The 20281-nt window shown below is 44.4% G+C and overlaps 1 protein-coding gene across 2 annotated transcripts in view; it reads right to left on the bottom strand.

Annotated features, from left to right (window-relative positions):
* LOC135916202 (membralin) overlaps positions 1 to 20281 on the bottom strand; it is a 270073-nt gene that overhangs the window by 78360 nt on the left and 171432 nt on the right. For both annotated transcript variants that reach the window (XM_065449488.2, XM_065449489.1), the window contains 2 exons: positions 12439 to 12908; positions 2723 to 3302 (listed from right to left, as the gene is read on the bottom strand). In XM_065449488.2, the coding sequence (XP_065305560.1) occupies positions 2723 to 3302; positions 12439 to 12702 (844 nt within the window). In that variant the 5' untranslated portion in view covers positions 12703 to 12908. The remainder of the gene's footprint in view (positions 1 to 2722; positions 3303 to 12438; positions 12909 to 20281) is intronic.

Raw genomic sequence — 20281 nt, 5'->3', positions numbered from 1 at the left:
TGGAAGGTACTGTTATTTGCCCATTTGCTCAAGTAACCTTATCTTTTACATAACACACCATTTTCTTCTACTACTTTCAAAATTGACTGTTTTGTTCCAAACAAATCTTGACTGGTACCTGTGCCTCAATTTTCACTCTTGGGCTTCCTCCTGAAAGTGAACCTTGAACAATTTACGATAGATTTGTTCAAATAAAACCAAAATTGAAGATGGGGCTTGTTTTGTCCTTAATGATTTATTCACAATTTCCCAGTGCTTATAGTGTTCTGCTGCTGAGGGTGACCAAAAAAATGTCATTTTTGTTCAAACAAAGCTGCACAGTAGGCTATGAGGGATGCCATAGCTGAGGGCTCTGGATTACTTTTGACAAATTGGGGCTCTTTAACATGTGACAAAACCATGGTACACGAGTATTCTTGTATTCAGCCCCCTCCAGGAATGTAGCAGCTATGGCTGAGAATCGAACACACGACCTCATGCTTATCAACAAAACAGCACAGCCACTAAGCCGCCGCTGGCTGCAGTGGTTGCCATCCAGCAAGACAGAAAGCAAAAACACATGTTTTCAGAGATGTTCAGTGTTTTCAAAAAATCAAGGTAATTACTGCATTTGCTCAAATATAGGCCCTCCTTGATTCTAGGCTGATCCCCGAAATTCTGAAGGTCAGAAAATAATAAAACAATATCTTTCCTCAAACGCAAGTCAAACAAAAAAGAAATGGTATTCGACTGCAAAAATAACGTGCATTTTATTAGGGTTTTTGACATTTGCCGCAAGCATGTGCAATGTTTGCTCATTGTAGTCCTCATCAACATCAAAATCACTGGCTTCTTTGTCACAAATTTCTTCCAACAGAGCTAACAGTGCACTATCCGCATTTCCCCCTAGAATGTTGGAGACATTGCACCTTTGGAATGCTTGCATTATCTATCGTTACAAAGACTCTTGCTTATCTTTGCACCTTGGCAAAATAGGCAACATCTTTTTTCAAGCTTGTGGTGCCGACCTTCCTGAGGACCAGTGAAAGCCATCCACTTCACTTCACAGCAGAGTTGAACATATAGTCCCATTGTTTGCACCATTAGCGCACATTTTTATTTTCAACATTGAAGTTAGGCTGGGCTGGAGGTTTCACATTGTTTCATATCAAATCTTAGGAGGCTGTGATGCAATACAGCACATAGAGTATGGTGGCTGTGGGAGGTGATATTAAGTGTGTGGTGGTTATGGCCAAACCGTATCCTCAAATCTTAAACCAACCCGCAACTTTCACACCTTATTAAAAAAAATAGAGATGCATCCGCTGACATGCGAGTCTATATGGTAATGTGCCGCTTAACAAAGTTTCCCTCCTTCAAAGACTAAGAGCACCTACGGGATGTTAAACCTAATCTGTCTTATGTTCACACACACATACAAAACTAAAATGACATGTCAACGCTATTTTGCACGCACTCACTGAAGCATAAAATGAATGTGGAAGAAATACAGATGATAATGATTCTGCTACCAATCACTCAGCATAGCTAAAAGTGGTGATGAAATAAGTTTCACTTAATTTCTGTTTTCTGCTGCACATAAATGATCAAATCGCATCAACACAGAACAAGCAGGCAAGTCTAGAGCATGCTAGTAATTTCAGTGCTGAACGCCATAATTCTGCTGGTACCACCCGCATGAAAAAAAGAAAAAATTGAACAAAAAAGCCTTGGTATGAGTTATACACAAATTTTGACTTCAAGTACAGCTTCATGGCAACATGCTAAAAAGAAAGTGAGAAGTGCAGTGCAAAGTATTTTGACATTATTTCTTCACGTTCAGCTTTGTGGAAAACAAAAGTGTACTGCGGAAAAGCCAAACCTGAAAAAAAAAAGTTACGAAAAAATGCTTTGCATTGCAGCTTAGCAACTACATGCATCATCACAGCACAGGAGTGGGTGGCTGAACATAGAAAAAGTATATCTATGCAGTTTTGTTTGATACAGACATATATGCCGAGTTTCGTTTATGCTCTTGCTCTACTCTTGTGTGGGCTGAGAGGTGATTTATACTTGCATAAATACGTGTAACTCTTTAAATGCAGTTTTTACAGATGTCATTTACAAATAAATAGTCTGCACCAGTAATGAGAAACATAACATACTTTGTGGCGGAGCAACAATATAACATGCAACATGCACCTTGTCTCTCTCCTTCTGCTGTGATACAGACACGGCTTAGTTCCTTTTCTACTATCCCTAAGCTGTATAGTTACAAAAGTTTCAGAATTAGAAACAATTTAAAAGTTCTCAAAAGCATGAAAGGATTTTTTTTCTGCACAGTAAAGCGTTGAAACTCGTTATAAAGAAGGTGCACCCGATACAAAAACACTTTGTTGTATCCAATATAGGTTATAAATATATATTTGATACATGCTGATATTGATAAGAGACATTTTCTCATTCCTTCGTTATATCCAATATTTCGTTATATCAGTTTCGTTATATCGCGGTTATACTGCGTACCTTTTCTTTCTAAACATGAGGCAGACATCAAAAGGCTTAATTACAGTTGTAATGGTAAGAAATGAAAGAGAATCTCAGTTTAGGGAAGACGGTTTGTATTTCTCCTAAGTTGCATTGAACACACAAGGCAAAGTTTTACGGCCACGCACAGACGTCAAGTGGCGCAGCATAAAATGATTACAAACGCCAAGTAAGAGTTTGAAAAAGTGCAGCTCACCAGCTCTGGCTAGCATTTCAAGTTCAGACACGGGCTCCTGGAGTGGCTGAGGGTATCCATTTCCATCTACATTTAGCAGCGTGTCCTGGCTTCCGTTTGACACCCCGTCGTAGTAGACAAACTGCGAACCCCCACCTTTCACGCCTTTTAGGTGGCGGCCACTACCCAGCAGTGGCAGGGTTTCGTCCGCCTCTGGCACACCATTAGAGTCGTCCCCTGAGTCCTGGCCACTCGAACCAGGGCTCGCCGACCTTTCAGCCACCTGATCGTCCTGCACGTCACTCGACGTAGAGTTCGAGACATTGGCGAGCGGCGGGGTCGAAATTACTTTCTCCACACCACTGCTCGACGTTCGCACTTGGGGCTGCGTAGGCAACTGCCCCAGTCGCTGTAGTCGCTGCTCTTTGAGGTAGGACTGCTCCACGGTGTACGGCTCGGAAGATGAGGCCGAGTCGTGAATAATTTCGATCCTTAGGATGCCGTCCTGCGGCCACTGATGGCAGACATGCTCTAGGCAGTTGATTGGTGTCCGGATGAAGGCGGCGTGGATGTATGCCAGGATGAAAAATGATAGAAGAGCCTGCGAGAGCAGGAAGGACTCTTGTGAGAAACAGAAGCGTTACTGTGAACGAGTGCTGCATGCACGTGTTAGAAACAAGTGACACACATCGTGGGTTGCACATACAAACGAATACTTCAGAAAAGGGCATCTCTCTCATTAAGCAAAAGGCTCTTTAGATACCTCGGTGGATTCATTTCAATGGCTTATGATTAGGATTCTTTTTTTTTTTTGGTGGGGGGCATACTTTTTCGTTTCTTTATTTTGTACACATATTTTCGGTTTTTACCGACGAATATATGTACAGCTACACATGTTTTCGTTCTTTCTCGGCGACTATGTATCCTGGTTTTATCATTACTGTTTGCTGTTAATATGATGCAGCATTTCCGAAACAGTTTTCCGAAACTACCAGCGCTTCCAGACGCTGGTGGCGAGAATATTCTACGACGGAGACGGAAGACTCACTTCCTGGCATTGTGACGTGGCCATGAGAACGGTTGGAAACATTCGAGTAAATTGGTTACTCGTGTACCCACCAGTTGATAAAGCCAACCTTATTCAATTAAAACTGCAAATACGGAATACTACGTGTAATACATGCACAATGTACATGCACTGAGAAATAGCAAAACCATTTCTTGGAGGAGCTAGTCGATTTTGTCTTTGTTTCTTTTTCTGTTCTTTTTCTTTAGTAGGGTAGGTTTTGGTGGTGCTTTGGTTGGACTGTACTACTGCATAGGTTACTTTTTGCCTTACTGAGGTTACTGTGGAAGCTATTTAGACTCTCTTTGGAGTCAGACACGTTTTGATGCTGCAGTAGCTGAAATGGGTTATTGTGGAGATTATTGAAGTCACCAGGTGGCGGAGACAAAGCGGACAGAGCATGCAGACGAAGGGCGTTGTAATGCATTGCCACTTGGTCGGCACCGGCAGCGGAGTAGACACTAAAATTTCGCATATATTGATTCCCACAGTGCATGGGATCTGCAATCTTTTTTTTGCGTACTGAGCTCCATTCAATCTGACAGCAAGGTTTGAAAAAAGAACAACACTTCATCCCTGCAAAAAAATTTGCCGATTACCAACAGCGTACAAAACTTTATTACATCCTATTCATCCGTGATTTGGCTTAAAAATATCTATTTCACAAAACGTACTGTTGCACAAAGATTTCACGGGAATGTCCCAACCTCCGTGCCTATGTTCAACTATGACACGCCTAGTCAAGCTCCGACATTTATCACATCAGCTACAGTCTCAAAATTAAGGGCTAGGCAAAAAATGGCGGAAAATAATTTCTTCGGCAACAATGCAAATACAAGTCCAAAGCACCTTTGACACTGCGAGCGGCAATGGTGCCCCAACAATCGCGCTGAAAGTGGCATGTTACAATCGCCACTCTACACAACACTTAACTGAATGACACTATGGTTATCACCTTTTGTATGAACGCAATGCAACCACAAATATTTTGCAAGGAGGGGTCTCTTGACAGGCAATAAAGTAAACAAAACAAGCTTACAATTACAGAACAAACTGTGTGTTACAGTAATCAGGCTGTTCAACCATGAGATTCAAGAAAAAAATATATCTATACAGTATTACTGGCGATCCGCTGGAGGTATGCACAGCCATATCAGACAGCCTACACATGCAGCAAGAAATGTTAACTATAAGTCAAACCATTGCAGATCAGTGTTCGCAGTTGTGCCAACTCCGAAGAGTAGCAGTGTGGTCAAGTGGCAATGCTTTCTTTTATAAATAAAGCAGGTCACTGAACAATAATGTGACGTTTTCAGATCAGACCTCTGAATGCTTCAGTCGACGATGGAAAAGAAGAAAACTAGTGGGATTATATTAGAAACATTGCAGGGTATAACTAGGTGAGTTAGGTGATTGAAGAAAGGGTTAACTGGTGATAGCATGGACAAGCCTTCGCCCTACTGTATACATAAAAGATCATGATGACGCCAACAACAGATACCAAAACTTCATTTTGTTTGGACATTGATCAACGATCTCCTTCATCACTGACATTAAATTTACATAACCAGACAGCATTCCGTCCACCATTCGTGTTGCAAAAGCGTGCACCGATATGCGGAGACAAACTGCACACATGTTTGTCTTTCGTAGACACTGCCCCCGTATCGCACTAAGCACGTCCTTTAAATCTTCATTCCACTTTCAGTGATGATGATCATGATGCTTTCTATTGACATCCGCTTCAAAACAGAGCAACAACAGAATCACCTAACCTGCTTGAGCCAATCGACGTCTGTCATTTATCTACACTTTCCTTAATCGTTTGTCTTCATTAAAACTTATATCTCTATAGTGAACAGTTATCCATGCCTTTAACGAATTTGGCTTCATCGATCCGTTGTCGAAAAGCGCCTCCTGCCGCGTCCACATTCTCACGACACCCAGAAGATGGCTTTCCTGCAAGGTCAGTGTACTGGTGGTAAAGCACGACGCATTTGGAAACATGAAAGTGTTCCCTGCTATCCTTCACCGAAAATCTGTCTCGTCCACATTCTCACGACACCCAGAAGATGGCTTTCCTGCAAGCTCAGTGTACTGGTGGTAAAGCACGACGCATTTGGAAACATGAAAGTGTTCCCTGCTATCCTTCACCGAAAATCTGTCTCGTGTACGAAATTCAAGCAAACGTCATAACGCAAGCTTTCCGGCATTCCCGATGGCGATACTTTGCCGTTCTTGTTGTTTTTTCCCCATTTGTTGTTGTCTTGTTGCTGTTTTTCCCACGTACGAAAACGCAGGTCGTGTCTGACGCGGACGCCGGAGGAGAAGGCCCGAGTTCTGTGTCGACACACGGACGCGATCCTGGGGAAAATAGCCCTTAACAGCTTCGCTGTAGAAATGTCCCTCTAGAACGCATCTTTAATATTGAAAAGCTATATTTAAGTTGCCGAAACTCGCCGTACGATGCATAGGCTCCGTGGCCACGATGAACCAACGGTTGCCTTCACATTGGTAGCCTTCACGTCGTGATTGTGTTTCGCAGCACAGTGGTCATCATAGCCTTCACACTGTGTTCACAAAATTGAAGTTTCTTAATTTTTTACAAAACCCATTCGAATGCGTTTAAACACTCCGGGTTCAGCGGTGTCACTAAATCCATTCGATTGGTAGACATGCGCAAGCGTGTGAGAGAGCTAGCTTAGCAAAACGAAATGGAATAAATTTTGTGTTCAGGTTTACAACACAGGAGGTGAATAAGACATATCGATTGCGTGAAAAAGACGTACATGTCGGAACGGCTGAGCTCGTTCACGCGCGACTGAACAAATCGCTTCGGTTTCTCACTGCTTACGGACCCATCAGTACTTCACGGCAGCTTTGGAGTAGACCAAGGGCGAAAATGTGGCTCGGATAATTCTCATCGCCGTGTTAACAACATGCGTCCAAGCGCGTTCCACAGAATCTAAAAATTAAATTATCGGGTTTTACGTGCCAAAACCACTTTCTGATTATGAGGCACGCCGTAGTGGAGGACTCCGGAAATTTTTGACCACCTGGGGTTCTTTAACGTGCACCTAAATCTAAATACACGGGTGTTTTCGCATTTCGCCCCCATCGAAATGCGGCCGCCGTGGCCGGGATTCGATCCCGCGACCTCGTGCTCAGCAGCCCAACACCATAGCCACTGAGCAACCACGGCGGGTGCACAGAATCTAGCTCCGCTACCCAAACGTCGAGAAGTGCAAACTTATCGCTAATATGGAGACTAAGTGCATTTTCATGCTAGGAAAACTACTTTGCTTGTGTCCTTTTGAATTGTGCTGTAATTCTAAACTTCCAATCTGAAGGTAATGAAAAATTGAAGCTATCATAACGCGATATGTAAATGTTAGAGGTAGGCGATCGAATATCGACTTTTTCGAAAACAAATAGTAAGTGTCAACTACTACTACTGAATCGAATAGACAAACGCAGACGCGCATATTTACAGCAGGAACATTTATTTCGGTATAATTAGAAACACGTTTGTGCTCAATAGAAAGTCAACTGTCACGGACAATCAGGATCCTTTCAAACGCAAGATCGTTACAACCGTCATGAAAAGAACTGCACGAACAGCCGCTTGACACCTTTAAAGCCTGGTGGCCAACACGCTTTCCAAGAATGACAGGCTGATGTATGACTATATTCTGTGTGAATGTAGTCATATAGGCTGCTGTATGAATTTTCGTTGAGAAAGTATCGGAAGTTATGGTAAAGGGAAATAAAAGGCTAAATTATGTATTTGTGCGCCATAGACACAATAAAGGGCCTGTTACAAGAAAAGCATCACTGGTTGTAGAGCAAAAGATAAATCTGCAACATGACTAGACTGCAAGAAAGACTAATTGGCAAGCAAGAAGCGAAAATAGCCGTTCGTCATGTATTGGACGAAGAGATGGGGAACCGAGGGGCCCGGTTTTGTAAGGGCAATGCTTTTGTAAGAACGCGCGCACATATTAGTTAAAAGCACATAAAACCAACAGAAAAATGAAGAAAAAGAAAAGGTACAGAGGAAGTTATTTGTAGCTTTTAAGTGAGGTGTGAAAAATCGAAGCTAGATGGAAATGGAGAAAAACAACAACTTGCTGACGGTGAGAGTCGAGCCCACAACCTCCGCGTTAGGCGCGCGTTGCACTACCAATTGTGCTACATCGACAGCAGTTCCCACGTCCATGCATTCTTGGGTATTTATGAATGTGTACGAGATCTAACTCAAGCAGTGTTAACAAGCACCACACTTCCACCGCAAAACCGAAAACAAAGCTTCCATTCCCGGTTTTGTTTATCCATTACTTCAAGGAAATTTGTCGCTGTTTTACTTCTGATAATTATAATTCGCGAGACTTTGTTCAGCAGGTGGAGAACAGTAACCAGATTTTAGCAGTCGGTTGACGCGAAATATTTGGTTAGTATTGATGTTCGAAAATACCGCTATTCGTATTCGAAACTCCGCATATTCGCCAACCCTATAGTAAATACATTAGCAGAGCTAAAGCCCTCTGTATACCCTGCTGGTAAATTCACTGTTTTCCTTCAGCTGCACGGACATAGACCAACATGAAATGCCTAGGTAAATGATTTACTTCAGATTAGCTTACATTAGGGCGTTTCGAGACACCTACGTTCTTAAAATGCACTTCACAGTTATAGCGATCGAGGATTCTAGTGACTTTTGAAAAACAGATTTGTCAATGACGAAGATAGCTTTCACTGACGGTTTTTCAGTTTGTTTGTTTTTTAAATGATATAGCAATCGGGTAATCCTCGAGGGAGGCGATCTCTACAGTATACGCGTCATCTGGGCCCGCTCTGAGTTTTCTCCGCTCAGTAATGAACGTACGACGGGAAGGGAATGGCTATTGCTAATGGCTAATGCCGGGCTATTACAAAGCAAGCAAGCGTGAAAACGACTCGCAGCCAAGGTTTGTTCCTTATAACGTATAGCCACGCGCCGAAACTCGAGGAAGTACTGCGAGCCAAACCCCGCATTAAGGAGTGCGGCACGGGTTTTGCTATACTGACACGTGTACTTATATTTATCGGGCGACCACGTTTCGCCGCCTAACAAATCTTATCGCACAGCGCGGGACGCGCTTGCATGTATCCGAAGTTTCTGGAAAGTTATCGTTGCTTCTATCCGCAGTCTGTTGTCGCCGAACCTTGTGTTATCTGATTCATTCGCCTGACGCGAATAATCTAGAACTTTATGGAAGGCACGCGGGTCCCAACGATTAGTCTGGAACATTCGACGACTCTGTATAGAAGCCGACGCGCTTGACCCGCTGATCAGATTTACGACGATCGCCGACTGTGTTCGCCGCTCTCGTTGTGCTTTAAGTGTAGCCTGTTTTGTGGGCACAGGTTCGCCCAATAAAAGCTAGTTTTGCCTTTGACAGTATTGTTACTGTGTTCTTTGACGTCACGACCACGTGACAATATACGTCTGCTGAACTTGTCAACGCGGCGCATTCGGCTCGTGGTTTGGCTATACTTGACCGGAAACCAACAGCAAGAGCCGAATTCTCGGCGTCGACAAATTCAGAAAACTTATAGCCGAACCCGTGGCGGACGCCGGGTACCACCAGCCGAACGCCAAGCGTTCGGCTCGTGCTCTTGCTTCTCGGTCATATATAATCAAGCCACGACGTTGCCGACGTTCTCCGGTGTATATACGTGCAGGAAACACCGGCCATTCGCCACCGTCGCAAAATATGTACATCTATAGCATGGACAACCGCAACGGCCCTGCCTGCCCGCATGAGCGCTTACGTTACAGCTTATCCTACAGGCGATCCGGCAAGGTACCTCGGACCGCGCTTCACGCACGATCGCCCCAGATGCGTGCAGAAGCATAGGAAGACGACCCTGAGGATAACGAAATGCTAATCGAGAAAAACAATTAGGATAGTAATTATATACTAAGTTATTTGCCGGGCTATCCGCGAATGAAACTTGGCTCCGGCGTGTCGAAAACATTGGCACGGCTATTGCGCCAAGTTTCCCGCACTTACAATCAGCATCTTGGGACACCGAACTCTGAGTGTAAAATATGATACGTTGGGCTTAGTGGGGTTCGAGGACCCCTCACCAGGCCCCAGTGCAAATTTTGGTTATACACTGGAACCTACACTTCCGAACAGAGACACTCTCTCGCTAAGGCTCAACTAGAGTCTGCATTCCTTCCCTGATGCCCAATCCCGTATCGGAGTCGAGGGACCGCGTCAGCTAGGTTCCGGCGTTGAGCCCTGCCTTCTCATTTTTATTGTTCTTCTCTCCTTTTTTTTTTTCTGCGCGGTGCATTCACAGCGGTGGTGGCGTTGCCTCTTCCACATTGGATGATTCGTCGAAGTTGCATGTCACGGTGAGTGACGCAGCTAGCACTGCGTTTTAGGTAGTCGTAGTTGTGAGCGTTGCCTCGGCTCTCGCACCGTCGCGCACCGAACTACTCACAGTAGAACGGCTACTAAATTATTCCTTCATTATACAGGTGACTTCGTTATTGTGGGGTTCGACTGCTATTTAGTGTCCCTTTTAAACTAGTTCCTATTCTGACGATAGTGGCAAAAAAAAAACGAAGAAAAAAAAGAAAACACATGCAGTTTTGCGAAGATAGCACAGAACTCAAGAACTACGCAGGCCTATTGATGGCGGCTGCGCATGCTTTCGTGGAAGCTCGCTGAGAAGTTGACCCGCCTCAAGCTTGTGTGCAACAAAACGTAGACGCGTTTCTTGAGCGCTAAATACAAGCTAGGTGGTGTTTTTTTCTTAGGTTCGCGTACGCAGGGTTAAAATGTAATTATAGCATGCTCGTATTTCTCTTTTTAGTGCGATAGCATTTTTTTGCCTGCGTACGACCACTTTCCTGAATCTAGCTACCTGGCTTCGAAGCTGTGCCAACGCAACCTACGTATTAGATCCTCATAGCATTTCAGTACCCCTACCCACTTTCCTAAATCAGGTTGGCTATCTAGCGTCAATGCTGTAGCAACGCAATAAAAGAAAATCCGCGCTATTAGTTTGGTGCGAACCAAGAACCCCACAGCTGGGACACGAACGCTCTACTCCTACTTCACAATCGCCCCCTTCAACAAACAAACAAAAAATAGACAGAAAGAAAGAAAAGCAACGCGCGAACCTCAGCTGTTACTGACGGAACATGAAACTGGGAAGATATTGTTAGGTTGAGGTATGCATGTGAGGTGCGTACAATATGTATCGCTCTTTCCCATGTACCGTCCCCCGCCAGCTGTCACAGGCAGTGTTACATATACGAAGCGTACTATTCGCCTTAAATGTAGTAGAAATAGACGTAGTAAACATAAACTTTTTGCGGTGTCATAATGCTCCGTACATGTCAGGAGGTGAACGACAAGAAAACAGACAATCGCGCTTCCCCTTGTCCGTTTTCTTGTCATTAACCTGTCACTCCCTTAAAGGGCCCCTCACCAAGTCTAGCCAGTTTGGGCTGACAAGCGCAGAGCATACATTGCGCAATAACGATCGCGTCTGCAAAGTATTACATCGCTACGCTCCGCGTAAAGATCTGAAATTCCAAATCGAACGCCGTTTTCCCTTCTCCTCGCGGCCGCCGCGCTGCAAGCCGGAGGATGACGTACACGTGCTAGTGCGCCTACGTACACGTGTTCACACTGTTACGTCACTTGTGGTGACACGTGACTTCGAGAATTATTCAAGGCAACATATGTTATTTGTGCAAGTGTTGCGCGAACAGATGACTTAAAGCTTAGAGAAATAATAAAACACACAAACCAACTGTCTGCATGTTTTTGTTTTACTTCAAAGCGCAGCAAGACGTACTTCCGTTTCGTCCGCTTTTTCCCACGTCGTGCAGTCGCACTCGCAGACACCGAAACTAAGTCATTTTATATCGTGTTCCAGCGCGGGATTATGCTCTTTGATCCGCTTGTGTCTGCTTCAGAATTCGTGTAGCACTGACTTATAGCGCTAGTCAGGTGTCCTCGTGCACAGCGCGCAAAATAGTGCGCTGCGCGAAACGAGAAAACCGCAACAGTCTCCCACGCGACGCCGTCAGTGGAAGTGCGCCGCGCCGCAAAGAGAAAGCGAGGATGAAAAGAAATGAAGGCGGGGCCCGTGACGCATGCGTCACGCGGTCCTCGTGGTCCGGTTTGGGAGAACGCAGGGAAGGAATTTCGCTCGCGGAGCCTAGACAAGGCAATAGGAGAGAGCGTCTATGTTCGCGGCAAAACTCGCCTCCTGAAATCATGGGTTTGCGACACTGAAATATTTCTATCTCGGCTATCAATGGCTGATACGAAAAATTTTTGCGGCAGAACGCTCCCTAGATGACACGTAACAGCTTTCAGCGTATAACCAAAATTTGCTGTTGGGCTTGGTGAGGGGCTCGTTAACAACGCGATGAACTGTCATCAGACACGACTTCTACAACATTTGTTTTAATCCTTCCCACACGGAGCGGCGCCAAACCGCGACGGAGCTTCAAAGAGACGTTTCGATACTTGTGCTCGAGGCTGTCTTCCTGACCCACCAAAGCGCTTCAATGCTGGCCCAAAGAGGAACACATCACAAGACACGCGAACCGAAACACACACACAGGCGCACGTCGCGGTGCGCAACCACAGCTCACCTTAAGCAGGGTGATGTACTCGAACAAAGTCCGCACAGAAGGGGGCACTGCGCTCGCATACGCCAGCGCCACGCGCACGAATAGAGCGTGGAACAGTCTGTCCCGGACACTGTTCATCGGGTTCCCGCCGCCGCTGTTGTTGCTGCTACCGCCGCCGGCGTTGCGCGAGAGGCCGTTGTTATTGTTATTGTTGTTCAGGTTGTTGTTCAGGTTGTTGGCCGCGGCTCCCAGCAGGTGGGGGAGGATGCCGATGTTGAGGGCCATGGCGTCGCCAACACCCAACGGCGCGCGACCGCGCCACACACGGCGATGTGGAGGCAGGCGGGAGGAGGACCCCGCGGGGGAGGGAGTGGGGAGGTCCTCGGGATGAGCCTCTGCCGTCGACCTCACGGAGACATCGTCCCTGTCAGGGGTAGGGACGGCGCGACGGCGGCCGCCTGATGCATCCGGATCGGTGGAGCGCGGTGATCCTGCGATGAAGGAACGCGACGACGAAATTAGACCGAGAAAAGAATTTACACGAGTAAACGACACAGACAAAAACTTCTATTTCGGGTACCAAAGCAATCCGACAGCGAACGTCAAACCAAAAGAGATAGATAGATAGATAGATAGATAGATAGATAGATAGATAGATAGATAGATAGATAGATAGATAGATAGATAGATAGATAGATAGATAGATAGATAGATAGATAGATAGATAGATAGATAGATAGATAGATAGATAGATAGATAGATAGATAGATAGATAGATAGATAGATAGATAGATAGATAGATAGATAGATAGATAGATAGATAGATAGATAGATAGATAGATAGATAGATAGATAGATAGATAGATAGATAGATAGATAGATAGATAGATAGATAGATAGATAGATAGATAGATAGATAGATAGATAGATAGATAGATAGATAGATAGATAGATAGATAGATAGATAGATAGATAGATAGATAGATAGATAGATAGATAGATAGATAGATAGATAGATAGATAGATAGATAGATAGATAGATAGATAGATAGATAGATAGATAGATAGATAGATAGATAGATAGATAGATAGATAGATAGATAGATAGATAGATAGATAGATAGATAGATAGATAGATAGATAGATAGATAGATAGATAGATAGATAGATAGATAGATAGATAGATAGATAGATAGATAGATAGATAGATAGATAGATAGATAGATAGATAGATAGATAGATAGATAGATAGATAGATAGATAGATAGATAGATAGATAGATAGATAGATAGATAGATAGATAGATAGATAGATAGATAGATAGATAGATAGATAGATAGATAGATAGATAGATAGATAGATAGATAGATAGATAGAGTTGCAACACGAGTAAATGCACACTGCAGGTTTTTGTACCGTGGCTTCACAAAAAGGTGAGAAAAAAGGCTGGCTTTTTCGGGGTTCTCTCAAGAAAAGGAAAGATGGGCTCGAGGTTGTGTGTTCGACTTCCCGCCACGGTGGCCGCATTCCGATGAGGCGGAATGCGAAAACGCTCGTGTACCATGCTATGTGAGCGCACGTTAAAGAACCACAGGCGATCAAAAAAATACGGAGCTGCCCAGTATACGGCATCCCTCATACAACCTCCACTGTGCTATTTCTGCATTTTAAACTAAGCAGTCTGACTTTTAAATGTATACGTACATCGCGGTACAGCCCTTGCCACCGACTTTGACATGTACAGAGAGCCGTTGCCAAAGGAAGGGGGACTGACCGGTGCGTCCAGTCTTCTCCCCTATTTTATCGAAAATGTGGGCCGGTAAAAGTGTCCCGTTTTTTACTAGAGAGCTCCCGAAAAATAAAGTACTTCAAGAACCAGCAGAATACACGGCAAAATCGGCGTCCGTCCGTCCTTCAGTGTACGCACGCACGCACACACACACACACACACACACACACACACACACACATACATACATACATACATACATACATACATACATACATACATACATACATACATACATACATACATACATACATACATACATACATACATACATACATACATACATACATACATACATACCAGGGGCGTAGCCAGGGGGGGGGCTTATGGGGCTTCAGCCCCCCCCGAAATTTTTTCGTGCTGTCCATGCACCGCCGACCAAAGCGACCCCCGGCGCCGGAAATCACTCTGGATTTTGTCTAGAATGTCTTTTTGACGCTCGAAAAGACATTTAACCGCGAAGATTGCGAACTCGGGCAGGATTTCGTGGCAACGCCCATACACCGGCAGTCACATAACGCCAAGCAGTCCCATCCGAGCACCAAGTTTCAAGGGCGCTTTGATGGTGAGCGGGCTCGCCGCGGCATCTCACTGAGGCCACGGAATCTATGGAGCGCATGGATATCAATTGCGGAACTTTATGGGTATAAATCTCATAAACTCTTGATGTGAAACGTGCATTGACATTTCCAAAGTTGTACTTTAAATTTTCAATTGCGGAACTTTGTTGATTTAATGTTGTTATAAACATTTGACGCCAGAGGTCCATTGACTTTTCTAAAGTCTTACATCGGAACATACAACGGGACAAGCCAAATCAACACACTAGCAGACGAGTTGACAAAGCATGCAGCGAGGTCCAATGAGACGATGTGTTGGGGTGGTTCATTTGTGCCGTCATGTCAAATAAAAAAATATCAACACTTTTTAACGTATACGCCAGAACAACCATGTCAAGACACTAAAGCCAGCCAAAGTAACTACGTTCTTATTTATTTTTTCTACTTTGACTTTTATTCGCCGAGAACACATTGAGCCTCTTCAATTTTTTTTGTTCTCGCTATACCCTACCCGTGGGCTGCCAGAGCGAGCCAGAGCGCATATTTTTTTCTCGTACGGCCCCGACCACCGCGCGGTGCACTTCCGTGGGCGTTCGGTTTGCTCTGGCCGAGCGGATTTTCACCTGACAGAGTTTTGGAAGCTTTCTGGCTAGCAGACGAGAAAAAAAACAAAAAAAAATGGTCGCTCGCCGCCATCACTGTGGGGACTCGAAGGATTGCACCGCGTTCCTTGAACGGAACCTTTCCGGAAAGTCTTGTTTCGCTGGTGTAGGATACTGAGGAATATGCGTATGGTTCTCAGTGGGCCAATCGTCTCATGTTTTCTTCGGTATTAATTCTGTAGCCCCATTAGGTGCCCAATGTAGGCATTCGATTCTGGCCAACATACTTTCCTATGCGTTTTTTTTCCATTTCGGTGCCTCCGCCTCATAGAAAAAAAAATATATTGTTGCGGCGCAGCGAATGGTCGCATGGTGAAAGTTAGATTTTGATACTTCTTTTGCGGAATGTAATGGGCGACGGGACGCTTTATTTGCCGGATACGTTTATTGTATTATTGCGAAAGCAATTACATGGACACTCCAGGCGCATTCCTGCCGTCGCCGTCGCCCTCATGTTTCGTATAAAGTCCAAGGGTGATAAAATCGTGACCACGCGCTGCATGCTGTATGTGCGAATGAAAGCGTAGGGGGGGAGGTGGAATGGGTGAGCCGACGATGGTGGCTCAGTCTTGTGTGCGCAAAGGAGAAAAGCGGGGAGCAAGCGCGCCGCCTTCCGTCGCACGCAATACATCGGGGGGAGTGAATGGAATGGGGGCGGAATCTAGGATTCTGTGAATCTATGATTGTGCAACATGTTTATTTGCCTTGTTTGACGCATTACATACAGTTACTTCTTCTTACATACATAGACTCATTGGAGACTTATACGTATGCTTATAAATATCTTGTGGCGAGGTTTTGTGTATACATGCAGTGAACTTTGTTTCCAGTGACACTTTTTTGTCCTTTATCAAGCCGTATTTTCACATTTGTATATCCCATTGTATCTTTGCATTTCTAATGTACGAGGGCGAGTCAAATGAAAGTGCGCCTACCCTAACCACGCAATAATGGTTCGGTTCATTATCTGCGAGGCATGCGCGTAGGAGAACGGCATGTCTCATTTACAAAAGTGACACGCAGGTGTGAAGATAAATGCTCTTTAATGCTCTCATACACTGGGTTGAATATGGTTGCGTCACATAATGGACACTTCAAAAGTTGAACAGCTCGGTGTCGCGAAGTTTTTGACAGCTAAAGGTATTTCCGAAACAGAAATTAATCGCCGTATGGCTGCCGTTTACGTTGAACACGGCATTTCATTGACCACTGCGAAGCGTTGGAGCAAACGGTTTAAAGGACGTTGTAAAGACATTGCAAGACCGGGCCAAAACCATCGTGCAATCACCCCCCCACACAATTTCAAAGGTTCGTGAGCTGATGAAACAAGAACGGAGGATAAGCATCGATGAACTGGCAGACCGTCTGAACATCAGTCACGGTTCGGTTCATGCCTTAATTCATGAGCTTCTCGGTTATCGGCTCTTTGGTGCGCAATGGATCCCCAAGATTTTGATCCATAGCGAGAAGGCGGAGTAGTTTCGCGCTGCCTTGACTCATCTGATCGGGTATCACAATGAGGATGACGACTTCATGTTTGCAATTGTGATCGGGGACGAACCTTGGTGCCACTACTACGAGCCTGAAACACGACGGCAAAGCTTACAGTGGAAACATTTACCGCGCCCAAAGAACGCAAAGGCCATCATTTCCGCTGGAAAGGCATTGTTGACTTTTATTTCGGTCGTCAGGGTCCATTACTGATAGAATTTGCTAAATCTTGAGAGGCTATCAATTGTTTCCGATATTGTGAAACGCCAGAACGGCAGTGTGTCGCAATCAAGAACGAACAACGTGGAAAATTGACGAATGGGGTCATTTTGTTCCACGACAATGCCTGTCCCCACGTCGCTTATGTGGTTAATACAAAACTGGCAAAGTTCAAGTGGGAAACCCTGCAGCATCCGCCATACAGCTCGGACCTGTCACCTTGCGACTTCTACATTTTGGGGCAACCGAAAAAACAGCTCAACGGAACCAGATACAGACTTTTTGAAGCAGCAATCCAAGGAGTTTTATAAGACGGGAATCACGCGACTCGTTAGTCAATGGGACAAATGTCTGAATTCTCATGAAGACTACTTTTAAATAAAGTATCCCGTTGTTGGCTCACATTCATTTGACTTGCCCTCGTATATCTTGCAGAATTCCTGCTTTTTATACGTGCCCTCTGTTGCGACTGATTTCGGTGCAATTACTCACGATACACGACCGGTGACAGCTGCTTCTGCGTAATACATTAAAACAAATTACAGCGTCATTGAGATTTTTCACTGGCCATTGCATATATACAAGAATGTAAGCAAGGTTCTTGCATGACAAAGTTTCATTAACATATTTGTCCTCAACTTGTTCAGTTCATTGCCTTTTAATTCTTCATATCAGTGGCATGCACTGCTTTCCTGGTTTCGAACTGATATAGTTCTAAAGTTCGTGTGATATTTGCTTTACTTAAATAGACAAAAATATGGAAGCATTGATATCAGTTATTTTGGCAATACTTTTGGCACATACGAGTATATTCTTTTATGAAAGAATACATATTTTATTGTTTTGACTGTGCGTAGCGTTCAAGAATTCGTTTGCAGCATCTTTGGCAATGACAATGCAGTTATTCATGGATTTGATCCCTTGACAAATTGTTTAAGAGGAAGCTTTAGCTCGGGCCCAATCCGACGCGGCCTATTCAGATACTTGTAAAACGCAGAAACCCTTTTCTTAGATAATCCTGCTAATCGCTTTTATTGAAATTCGTTGCATTTGAGAGAGAAAGTTAAATTCTAGTTCTGTTGGAAACACAACTTCGATTTAGGGCCTGAATGTTGTTTAAAATATTTTGAAAAATTCGAAAGTTTGAAAATATAGAAGCACGACGTTTACAAACTAATAGCTATGCATGAATAACAGACATTGTGGTTCTGTAAACGGCATCTATTATAACAGTCAAAGCGGGCAAGTTTGCTATGTCAATTTGTATCTTACGTGAATTGATTACGTTGTGTACAAGGGTTCTGCACAAGCCGTATTTCCACAATACTAAATTTTTTTGAGATTCATGTGTAACATATCCATTTTGTCCGCTGTAGATGTACTATTAGATGCAATTCACAGAATTGCGATATCATGTTTAATTGTTGTGTCACGGAGTTTTAAACTTGATAGCTTCGTTTTCTGAAAATTTTCGATTTGGCCAATTTTTAATAAATAATTGACCACCTAAATAAAAAATTTGAAAGCAGTAGTCACTAGAATTAAACTTTTTTCTTTTAAATGCAACAACAAAATTTCTGGCTACGCCACTGGCCCCATATATATATATATATATATATATATATATATATATATATATATATATATACATGGGGCCTGTGGCGTAGCCCCCCCCGAACAAAATTCCTGGCTACGCCACTGATACATACATACATACATACATACATACATACATACATACATACATACATACATACATACATACATACATACATACATACATACATACATACACACATACATACATACATACATACACACATACATACATACATGCATGCATACATACACACACACACCCGCCCACCCGCCTGCCCGTTCGCCTATCTATCGCAATGAATAATGCCTCGCGGAGAATGGATAAGTGAATAAGGACTGCAAATTGAGCTAGTTGGATGTGGGTCATGATTACAAACGAAACTCGACACTACTACAACGGGCGAAGAAACGAGAGGTCGTGTCGTCCTTTTTTTTTTAACAGCGAAAGCTGTATATGACTACCCTTCCGTAGTTTATTCGGCGTCCGGCAACAGAAAAAATCATCATGTGGGCCGATCCTGGTGAAAGTTCAGAAAGGGTCCAAGCTCAATGGCACATACCCTTGTGGGCTCGGGAACCTGTAACGCGCCCTTGAACTATTCTCGTCACACGTGGGACCCAAAGAGGTCCCAGGCAAACGGGTAAGAACAGATGTGTTCGAAAACATGTTTCGCACATTTTTTTTTTTGCATCAGGCGTCTGAGTCACGGCGGGTACAGTACTGAACCAAGGGGCAGGTCGTGAACGTGCCCATCGACGTTCAGCAGACCGTGCAGAGTCTTCCGAGGTACATCGACGACGACACGGCCATCTAAGTGCACCTGAAGAGGCGACTGCCCGCCAAGGCGTGAAGAGTCTCGTGAAGAAGTCGAACATCAAGGCGTGGCTCGACTACCTGACGAAGAGTCCGCCATGCAAGTACCGCAATATTCAGTTCAACTCTGAGACGTTCGAGAGCATTGCCAATGAGGCGACGATGAACGAAGACGAAGAAGACGGCATATACCCGATGGCGGTGGTCGAAGCACGCCTTGGGTCACACGGTGGTGTACGATAAGGCGCATCTGGTGGGTCTCGAGAACCAGTCTCAGTTCTTGGCCATAGCACCGGGAGAAGGTAAGACGTCCATATCGTTACGGTACGACGAGTGTGCGGAGGAGTTGTCGTTCCCGCAGATATACGCGGTTCAGGCGTATTAGCTGTCGTCAGCTTTCGCTGCCATTCCATCCCCACAGAGTGGAATGCTCGTCATTTTTTTTTTCTTCGTGGATCCTCTGTGTTAGCGCTGAGTTTTGTTTACAACCATGAATGAATCGGTGTTTTCCTGCACTCATGTCGCCACAACGAGGCACCATCGTACGAAGTCCCTAGCGGCTGAATACGCTCGAAATGTACAAGGTGTTAAAGTCAGGAAAAGCAATTAGCTGTGCCTGACTAGCGCGAATGAAAACCCGGCTGCGCTAGCTAAACCGTCGTAACTACCGCAGCGTAACCCTGGCAGACGTCCAGCGCGCGCGCACGACCTGCTTCTTCGCCAAAATAGA

Source organism: Dermacentor albipictus, chromosome 9 (assembly GCF_038994185.2).
Source record: "Dermacentor albipictus isolate Rhodes 1998 colony chromosome 9, USDA_Dalb.pri_finalv2, whole genome shotgun sequence".
Classification (NCBI taxonomy): Eukaryota; Metazoa; Arthropoda; class Arachnida; order Ixodida; family Ixodidae; genus Dermacentor; species Dermacentor albipictus.
This window is presented reverse-complemented; position numbering and strand designations above follow the sequence as displayed.